The following is a 12,316-nucleotide window of genomic DNA, read 5'->3' on the forward strand; positions in this document are numbered from 1 at the left end:
TAAAAACCCTTATAGGGAAAAAAAGTCCTTGGGAAAAAAAACCTTGAAAGAGAGCCAGACTTAGCTGATATATGCTATATATTGAATACTAATTATAAATATTTTATTGGAATCAACTGTTTTAAAGTAACACCAAAGAGGTTTTTTTTACCTTAAAATAACGTTTCCAAAAAAGTTTCAGTCGTTCATCCACTCGAAATAGGGTGAACGGCACTATTACATTCGCTTTGCAGCCCTCTATTGGCCAAAACCGCACTAAAGAAGTTTCCAACCGTCGGGTCGCGTTCCTGTAGTTCGAGTGAAAACTACAAAAACTTGCTTTACGGCAAGTTACAATCCAATCAGAGCCAGCTTTGCTGCAGTATTTACGACAGTGGTAATGAACAATTCCGCTTCCAACCTTGTGGGGGGAGCAAAGAGCAAAAACTCTTTAGTGTTGCTTTAATAATTAGTAAGATTTTTGAAAATTAAAAAAAAATTGAAACAAAGAGAAGCGGTCGGTGGTCGCTGGTCAGACCTCGACTGGGCATCAGGATGATGGGAGGTCAGTAGCTCAGTGGTATGATGAGCTTCACGGCTGCAGGAACTGTTAGTGTCAGTGTCCTGGGGTTCGAGGATGAGACGGGGAAGCGTAGGGGCCGTTTACATGTAATACGAGTGTCATACAGTATAATGGATGAATGTCTGCTCGGTTCCGGACAAGCTAACTATAAGTCTATGTTCAGTAAACATTGAAAATAGTAAAGAAAGAGATAATAAAAATTCAGTTTAGAGCAGACAAAATGTGTATTTTTGAGGTTAAGACCCTGCTTCATGCGAACAGTTTGGGTTGGCTGAGCTCTTGCAGAGAGCTTTTGGAGAGTGAAGTTCACTTCCAGAGAATGAGACTCTTCCCATGCACACTCCCCAGGGGTCCTTCACTTCCCATTTTTAATATGTTTCTTCATTTTCTCTCTTTCACCGTCTCTCACTCCCTGTCTTTCTCAGTGTGGCGCTCTCCTTCAGAGCAGATCTGTCCATCCATGTTCTGTGTTAATGAGGGAGGTCGGTGCGAGAGCTCCCACTGCTTACCAGACTGTGTTGCTTTAACCGGCCTATCACTCAGACCTGACACTATGTGTGTGTGTGTTCTCCTGCAAACAGACGCCTTGATCCATTAGGTTCTCTCTCTTTTTGTCTCCATCCCTCCCTATTACTTGTTTAAATGTTGCCAGAAGTTTTAGCAGGCAGGATAACAGATTGTCCTGGCTTATCAGGACTCATCAAACATAGAGAACGCAGACTAGACTGACAGTTAACACCAAGCACATTCATGTTGCGCTGGACCTTTAGACACAACGGGGTGTGTTGCCTCTGATACCATCAAGGCCATTGTGCTGTGTAAATCTCGAATTGAAGCTTGCTGCCATCTATCTATGCTGTCAAAATGTATTCTCCCTAGAGATTGAACCAGACTTAGCAGATTTTGGGATGTGTATGTACTGGTTTGTGCATGTATTTATTTGCATGTGTGTGCCCAGTTCTGTCATGCAATGGTAGTATTCCTTCAATGGATATGGTGGGGTTTAATTGACTCATCATTACAACTCAGTTAAATTATATAAGTTGATTTTTCATCTTACACACCGCAAATATTTTCACAAAGAGCTGAGAATATTTCCTGAATAAAGTCTTCTGTCTTTTATCTTCAAACAAATCCCATCTCTTGTTTCTCCTCGCACCTATTCGCTCTCAGGCTCCGTCTCAGGGCCGTGGGTGTTGAAGAACAGCAGTATAAACAGCGGGGAGCTGGTGCTGGGTCAGCGTATCAGTCAGGATGTTCCTCCGGGCGTCTTCTGGAGGTCTTTACTTCATCTGCGCCAGCCACACTTTCTCAAGTTCAACATCTCCCTGGGCAAGGACGCGCTGTTTGGGGTCTACATGCGGAAAGGCTTGCCTCCTTCACATGCTCAGGTAAGCGGATCACCTCATGGCCTGTATCTGCTTTTAAAGGGGCTATAACTAATATAAGATCATGTATAATGTTAGCTTCCACCAAACATTTATATATTAGGTTTTCACATTTTATATGTATTATATTAACTCATTCACCGCCAGCCTTTTTGAGAAAAGTTGCCCCCCTGCATTTTTGTGATTTTAACAAAATTTTCACAAAATTCCTTGCAGGAAAAATTATTTTCTATAAATATATAAACATACAAATTATATCAAATTAAAGAACACACCCTCTGCTTTCAAACAAGCAATAAACAAACAAACAAACAAACAAAATGGGGAAAAAACGTTTCATTATATATTTACTTTTTCTACTTAATTTAACCACTGAAATATGGATATTTCTCTTCAAAAATACAACATTTTGAGCAAAAAGCTTAAAAAATTGCGTTTTTGTAAAGAAATTTATGTTAGAGATCAGACTCAGAATGACTATCCAACATAAAGAGAGTTAAAATAAAACGTTATATTTTTTAAACTTCCGTTTTTGATAAATTTGTTGTGGTGGATAAAAGCGGTATTACACTTTCACTTTGAAATTCGTCCAGAAAGGCATACTTATTAGTTAAATATGAACTCATAAATGACGAGATAACTCGTCAATGGCGGTGAATGAGTTAAAATAAACAAACAAACAAACAAACAAAACAGGAAAACAATTTCATCCCATCTTCATTTTTTCTGTTTATAAACTTTTAAATATGGGTAGGTTGCTTAAAAAATGAAACATTTTGAGCAAAAAGCTAAAAAGATTGAACGATCATCAAAACATACACGGAGTGTAAAATTAATAAATAATTTTTTGCTTCAGTTTTTTATAAATTGTGTAAGAGCGCCATCTAGTGGAAAATCGCAGATTACCATAAAAAATCATCAGGAACACATTTTTTCATGCAAGGGTTTTTTTCTTACTTGACGCGATAACTCGTCAATGACGGGAATGAGTTAAAGCTCGCATAACACACGCTGTTTCTGCATTTCTGATGTTAATCTGGAGTACCTATAGAGTAGTATGGCATTCTTCATATCTCCTGAAGAGTCTTCAGTTTAATCAGATTTATAAAAGAAAGATTAGTTTTACCGATTCTTTCCAGTAACGCATGAAAAAAATAAAAGGAGGAGTTACTACCGCGGGAGGAGCGAGTACGAGTCAGGCAACACTATACAACACTTATGATTAACTACATGTTCATGTAATTTGTATAATATGCACGCGCCTATTTCCAACAGAAGACTGTCTTACCGCATCCAACTCATGACCCGGTTGGGACTTTTCAATGAAATCCAGTGCATCAAACACACACACAAAACTCCTCCGCTACCCCGTATAATAAACTATATTCATTATTTCCATAAGGATGGATTTCTTCTCGTTGCATCCAAAAATACACTTCTTCTTTCGTGCCATTGTTGACTTTTGAAATTAAACAAAGCTGTCGCGTGATGTGAAGTTTGTAAGTTGTAGCGTCTCCCGCTGATTGACGGGTGGGTGGTGTTTTCCGGGGGAAATGCCCATTAAAAGCGTAAAAGAAACGTCAGCTGGACCCGTAATCGAAAACAACTTTCCGAAACTTATACGAACCCTGACGAAGTGCATTCGGCACAGAAATACTCTGTAACACGCCTAACTGCTTTATTGACACTTTGCCTACGTTTAGCATGAAGAAACAACTCTATAACTGTGTTAATAAGTCAGAATGCTTGAAATACCATTGAACCCCCCCTTTAATATCTGAATATGGGAGTCATACTTAATGTGACATCATAGTTTCAAGATGTCAGAGACCGGAGAATAAACTTTACCTTATTAAAGAGTATAGTAGGGTTGTGCCGATAGATTATACTATCGACGATAGTAAGACTATAGGGCCTTCATGACGATAGTTGGCGTGTTTGGCATTATAGTTTTATATTTTATTATTATTATCATCATAATTTACATTAACATTCGCATTGCTTGCTTATCCTCACATGAGAGGATTTGTGGGCTTCACTTTGCGCTACTGAACTTGTAATGCACACGTTTTCGTCCCTTGCTTGGATCTGAACGCGCGTGGCACAGACTCTTCCTCGCACCTAAGCTTATAATATATGTGCAACTTTGACATTTCCTCGTAGTAGAGAGGTTGTTAGACGCGCAGGGGTTTAAACCAGAGAGTGTGTTGATCCCGCTCCCTGGCATGTAGGAAATTTCAGAGCGCCTGGGCTTTGATAATGCGCTCGGATTAATGGCATCAGTTTTAAGAAGGTTGTGGTCATGACAATGTTGCTCTTAGAGTAAGTCAGCTTCTTTTTTGTCCACCAATCAAGTGGCTTGTCATAAATTAGTAAAAAATTAACAAATAAAAAAATGAGTGAGCTATTGCCCCGCCCCCCGATACTATCGTGTATCGGCAAACTCACAGACTGGCGATAGGACGATCTCACAATGGGACATGTAGCTCAACACTAGAATGTAGCTGTGTCTGAAATAGCCCCTTAAATGGTGCACTATTTCAGAGAACATCCATTTTTAGTGGTGTCCGTAAACATTATTTAGTGCACTCATTCAACCCCACAATGCACCGCAATAATGAGTGTACAGCTGATGTGCACTCACAGCTAGCCACCACCCGTCCACTCATACCGAATTTATTCTCGCATCACGATGGAAGATGGCGTCCGCACTGCAGCACTTCTGGCGAGCTCAAGTGTCCGATTTCACTCGCTCGTTTTCATTAACTCATTCAAGTGAACTATTTAAGTGGACTAATGTAGGGAATAGTGAATGAGGGGGCTATTTCCGACACGGCCTAAGTCTATCACAAAACAAGCTTGTAATGTGTGTTTTTCACAATATGCATTAATTACTATGAAACGACCATCTGTCTTGACAGGCTTTTGTGTTTTACTTTTTTAAATTGTTAATTATTTCCAAATTATCACTGCATATATTTCTGCAGTGTTCTTACACTTTTCTTATCACACTCTGAAGCTGTTATAATACACAGATTTTAATTTAGTTTAAGTTATGAGTGTCTTTGCAGTATTTATTGCAGATGATGTGTGTCATCCACTTGTCGTTTTGACTGTTTTCTGCCTCTGTCCACACCTCTTGTCTCTCTCCTCAGTATGACTACATGGAGAGGCTGGATGGAAAGGAGAAGTGGAGCGTGATCGAGTCTCCTCGAGAGCGCCGTAGTATTCAGACAGTCGTGCAGAATGAGGCCATCTTTGTGCAGTATTTGGACCCCGGCACCTGGCATCTGGCTTTCTACAACGATGGCAAAGAGAAGGAGCCCGTCTCATTCAGCACTGTGGCACTAAGTACATACCTCCCGCTTTTATTTACACACTTAAGTTTCAAAGAAACGCGGTAAAATAGAAACTCGGTTATTTGATGACCTGACATTTAGAAATGCTTCTTTTCATTCAGAGCATTTTGCGGTACACCTGCTCACCCTTCACCTAACATTATAGTTTGTAAACAGGTGAACTGAAAGAGGTGCTTTCATTTCTTTCACTGTACCCTGATCTTCAGGGCACACTAAATTGGCTTTTGAAGAATCAAAGCAAACACAGAATCCCAAAAATATGTGCTTTTTAGTGCAAAACATAAAGGATCTCGTCTGATCGGGATGAAATTTAATAAAAGAAATACATTTCATTTTTAACCCTATTTGGGTTGTAGATATTAATCCACTATTTTCTAAGGATCACACAAAAAATGTAAAAGAATGTGCTGCTGGTTGCCCCTTTCATGCAGTTGGCCTCAATTACAGTCAATTGAGACGAGGAGTTGTATGTGAAGCTTCAAAAAAGATCAGTAAATTAAAAACATTATAACTTTGTGTAACATAAAAGAAATTCATACAAGTTTAAGATCACATAAAAGTAAACAAATAGTAATGTACACTGTTACAAAAAATTGTCAAAATATGTACCACTGCTTTATAGGGTCAGTACTTTTATATACAGTATATAGCATTAGGTACGTATATGCATACATTTGGTACCAACATGTATCTTTGAGGTACTAATAAGCTCTCTTTGGTACCAATGTGTATCTCTGAGAACTACTTACAGTATGTGCATAGCTGTGCGTTTAAAAGGGTATAGCCCCAGTCTAATAGGATGAACTTTTAGTTTCAGTGCATTGCTACACATTGAATGCCACGAGGCAGAACAGAGATTTTGAGCTATTTACTTTTACAAGCTTTTTTGATGGTTGTGCTTTTACTAAAAGGAGGACATCAGGCATACATTTTTTTTATTAGCAAGGATACAGTAGCTGCGTTTCCATTACAGATTTTAGCAAAACGTTAGCATTATTTTCTAAATGTCGACCAATGATTATTGCGGAATGGCTTTGTGGCTAATCAATACATAGTTTTCCTCTCACGATAAGTCATTGACTGATGTTGGTAGGTTTACTAATATCACATCCACCGCAATAGGCAATATTTTTTTACTGAAGGAGACATAAGAGTATTATCCAATCATTAATGCCAAGAAAAGCCCTTTATACTGAGGAGAAGCAACGCATAGGTGTTTCTTGGAGGTAATAGTAGATTATTTTAAATCAAAAGAGATGTAGGAGTGTTATCCAAACATTAATGGCATGGAAAGCCTTTTATACTTGGAAGCAGACACGTACTTAGGTGTTTCTGTGAGGTTGTAGTACATAGCGCGCTATCTTTAACTCTTTCCCTGCCAGCATTTTTTTTTAAGTTGCCAGCCAGCGCCAACATTTTTCATGATTTTCACAATGCCTTCCAGAAAAAGTTCTTTAAATATGTAAACATACAATATATCAAATGAAAGAACAGACATTCTACTTTCAAACAAATAAAAACAGTTTCATCCTACCTTATTAGTTCTCTTATTCATCACCTCTCAAATATTTGTAGGTTTCTTCAAAAACACTAAATTTTGAGCAAAAAGTTGAGATAATTACATTTTTGTGAAGGGCTTTTAATAGAGCTCAGATGCAGAGCGATCCCTAAAACTTACACGGACATACAGCTGTTTGCCCTAGGGCGATACTTCCAGGTTTTATAAGTTGCAGAAGTCACATGCTGGATAATAGCGGTATTGCGGAAAGTCAGAAATACTCGTCATTGGCAGGGAATCGCTTTCCCTTAATTAACCTTAGTTAACTTGTCGATTATCAAAACATACACAGAGTTGAAAATTATATAAAATTAGTTTTTGTTTCAGTTTTTTTATAAATTGGGTATCTAGTAGTGGATAATAGCGGATTTACAGATTTCTGTAAAAACTTGTCAGGAAAGCGTCATTGGCAGGGAAATGTTTTTTCTCTCTTAATTGACGAGATAACTCGTCAATGGGGGGGGGATGTTAACATGGTTAGAGTTCACCAAACTTAGAAACACAGCAAAATGCTAAATATTTTAGCACAAGCTTGCATTTTCAATCTGCCAAATTCGCATGCGTATGAATAAAAGTCAATGCAATGAATAGTCACCTGGTGGATAATAGCAGTATTGCGGAAAGCTGGAAATACTCAACATTGGCAGTGAAGCGTTTTCCCTTAATTAACGAGTTAACTCGTCAATGGCGGGGAAAGAGTTAAATTATATTTATGTGACTTACTTACCTGAAGTAACCTGAAAATGTAAATAACTGTTTCCATTGCAGTTTTGCAAAATACACCTTTTCCCAAATTGCCTGAAAAACCACCTCAACCGAGCGCATTTTTTTGCGAAATTGACGTGTTTCCATTGGCCCTATTTTTAATTCGCATTGCCAATTTGCGCAATTTAAAGGGTAATGGAAATACAGAACTGATACAATTTGATGGTATAAAGAATGAAAGGTAATTTGAGTGAGTGACACCCATCATTACGTCTCTCACTTTGGATGTAACAGAGAGAGCAAGTGTTGAACTTTTAAAGTGAGTTGCTTATAGTGGCCCTGAAATGTATTTGGGCTGAATGTCATTGCATTTATAACAAAATATCAATCTAAGACTGCACACAACTTCTTTAAGCAAAACATTTTAGAAAATAGAAATCTGTTGTTTGCAGATGCCATTTGGTTTGATATTTTGGTTTCTAGCACAGTGGCATTCATACATTATTAAGTATGGCTAAAGTGTTCAAACACTTTTTGGGACCATTGAATTCTTTACTTTCTTTAATTCTGTAACTCTGTTTAACTATTCAGTTTGAAGAGAAAAACACACATTATGCTCTGGAGGTATGCTACCATTTCTGTTTATTTGAATAGCATACATAATTTATTGTAGCTTTTATCACTATTGTAATGCTGTATTTCCCATAAGACATTGCTGAAACATGTCAGAAATTCAGACAAAAGTTCAGGCAGTTCCATGCTGTGTAAAGAATGATCTATAAAAACTGGTGACAGTTCACATTATGCTTTGGCTCCTGTTAGCTGACAGTGTTTCAAATGTCTTTGTGAATGTTATGTTCCTCATTAAAAAAAATGAGGGCTGTAAATGTGTGCATCTTTCTTTCGTCATGTCTCATCTTAGACTCGGTTGAAGAGTGTCCTCAGAATTGCCATGGCAACGGAGAGTGCATGTCAGGAGCGTGTCATTGCTTCCCAGGGTTCCACGGCACGGACTGCTCCAAAGGTACATTAATGAAGAAAAGTTGCATATGTTTCCCATGGGGGCTTTTGTAAGTTTTGTACTAACACAGAAAAGCATGAGCAATGATCTAGCACTCACTGCCGTGCTAAATGTATTTTGCAAATAGTCAGAAACATTCAAAAGATTGCGACTAATATGATAAGAGTAATCACACAATATAATTTCACATGTAATGTGTAAATTCATTTGTTATATCAGTAATTTATATTGAAAAACATTGCATTACTGTATCAATTCTGTGTTGCCAGGTTTTACATATGATTTTATTTTAAATGACTTTAAAGTATAATATTAGTTTTTCAGTACATTAAATTTGGTATTAGAGCTTTTAAATCTCAGGCCATTATTGAACTGATGTGAAAACATTTGTCAGAATCTTTCCTCAAGCTAAATATCAGTCATGAAATCATCACAGTTCATCATCACTGTTACTATATGTACTAGGGGTGTAATAATACATCAATATGGATCGATTATATTTCTAACAATTCGATGCCACACATAAAATATTGATTTTATTGTGTCCTCATTCCTTGACGTAACGTACATCTCATCTATCATTTCCACCAAAGCACGCATTTTTGTTTATTTTCATGGGCTAGTGTCAGCAAGCGAACGCAATATTGCAGCAGCAAAGTGGTTGTAGCAGCAAAAGAGGCAGAAGACATTGTGATTGCTATCGGACCCAAATCGTGGGTTTGGAATTATTTTGTATTTGGAAAATGAATTGGACAAAACCAGCACAAGCTGAAATCCTAAAGACTTTGACTGTTGCCATCATAAGCTTGGTTTTATGTGACATTTTTCCTCATTATTTATTTAATAAAAAAAAAAAATTCTATAGTTTGTTGTTATACATGTCTCAAGTTTTAAAGGATTAGTCAATTTCCTAAAAAAAATATACAGATAATTTACTTTGTCATCCAAAATGTTGAAGAAGAAGAAATTATGTTTTTTGAGGAAAACATTCCAGGATTTTTCTCATTTTAGTGGACTTTAATGGACCCCAACACTTAACAGTTTAATGCAGTTTAAAATTGCAGTATCAAAGGACTCTGAACGATCTCAAACGAGGCATAAGGGTCTTATCTAGCAAAACGATTGTCATTTTTGGCAAGAAAAATAAAAAATATGCACTTTTAAAACCACAACTTCTCTTCTTCCTCCAGTCCTGTGACGCGTCAGCGCGACCTCACATAATTGCGTAATGCCGTGGAAAGGTCACGTGTTACAAATATGAAACACACATTTGTGGACCATTTTAAACAATAAACTGACACAAAGACATTAATTAGTATCATTCCACATACAACAACGTTGGAACGGTCCTCTTTCTCCACACTTGTAAAGACTGGGGCATAGTTTCGCGTTCGTCCTCTGTGACCTCTTGACGTGATGACGTATTACGTGAGATCGTGCTGGCACGTCACATGACTGGAGATAGATGAGAAGTTGTGGTTTTAAAAGTGCATATTTTTTTTATTTTTCTTGCCAAAAATTACAATCGTTTCGCTAGATAAGACCCTTATGCCTCGTTTGAGATCGTTTAGAGATCTCTGAAACTGCAATTTTAAACTGCATTAAACTGTTAAGTGTTGGGGTCCATTAAAGTCCACCGAAACGGGAAAAATCCTGGAATGTTTTCCCCAAAACACAATTTCTTCTCAACTGAACAAAGAAAGACACCAACATCCCGGATGCCATGGTGGTGAGCAAACCATCTGGACTTTTTTTAAGAAAATGGACTAATCCTTTAAGAGTATTTAAACGTTCATGTTATATATTTGGTTGCATTCGTAAGTTATTGAAAATGTAACTTTATAATATTATAATAATATATCATGTAATATTATATAAGTATTGATAAATTAATCGAATCGAATCAAATCATAATTGCATTCAAGGGCGTAGGTTTGCTCCTGGCATTGGTGGGGACATAAATAAAATGGTCGCATTGCAAAAACAAGACAAAGACAACTCAGTATGCTCTTTACTCAGTGACATCTGACTCGCCACCCCCGGTGCCATCCCAAATATAATGTACTATAATAAACAATTCGTTATGTCCTAGAGCCTAATAAACAGTAACTGTTTAAGTCTTTGTCAAAAAAGAAAAGAAAATCACTTTGTAACATATATGAATCCATATTTACTTTATAACATTGAAGAATATGCAATTAATATTTAATTCTTAATTTAATTTTGCCAAAAAATCCCAGTGTTAAAGTAGGTATGTATATCATGCTGTTTCCTGAACGACGTTTATTAATGTTTCTGTAGTTCACATTAAATCTTCTTTTCATTAACAGACAGTAAATCAGTGTGAAAAAAATAGTTTAAGTTTAAAATGCAACCTTACATTATGTCTACATCTGTGCAAGTAATGACCACAGTGCAGTAATGTAAAGTATTCAGCAATCATGACATGAATTTATGTTTTTACCATGTTGGGGTTATTTTCTTTCATGGATTAGGGACCCCCTAAATAACCTTGCTACCCCATTTATAAAAGGTTGACACGCGTTTGCAACTCCTTAGGTTAACATGGGATTGTCGTGTATTGGTGAAACGAACACTGTCCTTGAATCATTATGTGACACAACTTGTTCCGCATTTTGTGCATGAAACAGTTACAGTGGGTATAATAATACTTTCTTCCTCACTTACCTGTAGCCCGAATAATCACGCGCGTCTTGTTGAGTGAACTTTGGCGCGTTGTACAAAGTGAAACCATCCTATCACAAGTAGCGAGTCATAAGACAAGAGTTAGAGAGGCGGGACTCAAGAAATGCTAATCCAATCATATTAGCAATGTGAGTTAGAGAGGCGGGACTCAAGAAATGGTAATCCAATCATACAGTATTAGCATTGTGAGTTAGAGAGGCGGGACTAAAGAAATGCAAAGCCAATCATATTAGCGATGTGAGTTACTGAGGCGGGTATTGCAGAGAACGAAAGCTGTTAACCGTTTGTGTACCACAAAGAGCGCTATTTTTACAGAACGGGATTGCAAAAGATTTTTAATCTCATTTAAATGATTCCTGAAAAAAATATAATAAGTAAAAAATAGAAAACACAAGAATAAGACGGACATCAGTGGTTATATATTAATACAGATTAATTTTGTAGAAATTATTGCTAGGGACAATTCAGTCTTCCCTGAATATTGGTAAGGACATGTCCCTAGCGTCCCACCCTAAATCTACGCCCATGATTGCATTGAAGAAACGTTTGATGTACCGGCAAATACCGCATTGGTGGCGCAGATAACCGACAATGTTGTATCGCAATGAACTATGCGAATAATACCCCTAATTTGTACACTGTAAATAAATTAGTTGACTTAACTAAAAAGTAATGGAAACCCAATTAAGCAAGCAAACTCCATACCAATTTAAAAATGTTTGGTTACGTACACTTGAAATGTTTGAGTTTGACAAATAAAAGTTATTAAAACAAAAGGAAATGTATGGTAACTACAAAACTCAAAACAATTGTAAACTCCTTTGAATCTCCAACATAGATGAACATAAAACACTAACAAATCTTTCTCTTTACTGAAAAATACATAACATAATAATTTATTTAAAAACTGTGTAGTCCCATGAAGGGAACTGAAGAAGGCTCTGCCCAGTTTTATTAGTGGTGGTTGAACACAACAAGAATCATTCATGTAGTCCCAACACAAATGATTCAAGTTAG

General features: G+C 37.0%; 1 protein-coding gene across 6 annotated transcripts in view; it reads left to right on the forward strand.

The window, feature by feature from the left end:
• tenm2b (teneurin transmembrane protein 2b) overlaps nucleotides 1–12,316 on the forward strand; it is a 368,733-nt gene that overhangs the window by 312,478 nt on the left and 43,939 nt on the right. For 5 of the 6 annotated variants that reach the window (XM_055181247.2, XM_055181249.2, XM_055181251.2 and 2 more), the window contains 3 exons: nucleotides 1,736–1,953; nucleotides 5,106–5,301; nucleotides 8,495–8,596. In XM_055181247.2, the coding sequence (XP_055037222.2) occupies nucleotides 1,736–1,953; nucleotides 5,106–5,301; nucleotides 8,495–8,596 (516 nt within the window). The remainder of the gene's footprint in view (nucleotides 1–1,735; nucleotides 1,954–5,105; nucleotides 5,302–8,494; nucleotides 8,597–12,316) is intronic. The other variant, XM_055181248.2, reaches the window with a different exon arrangement.

This window comes from Misgurnus anguillicaudatus, chromosome 9 (genome assembly GCF_027580225.2).
Source record: "Misgurnus anguillicaudatus chromosome 9, ASM2758022v2, whole genome shotgun sequence".
NCBI classification, from domain to species: Eukaryota; Metazoa; Chordata; class Actinopteri; order Cypriniformes; family Cobitidae; genus Misgurnus; species Misgurnus anguillicaudatus.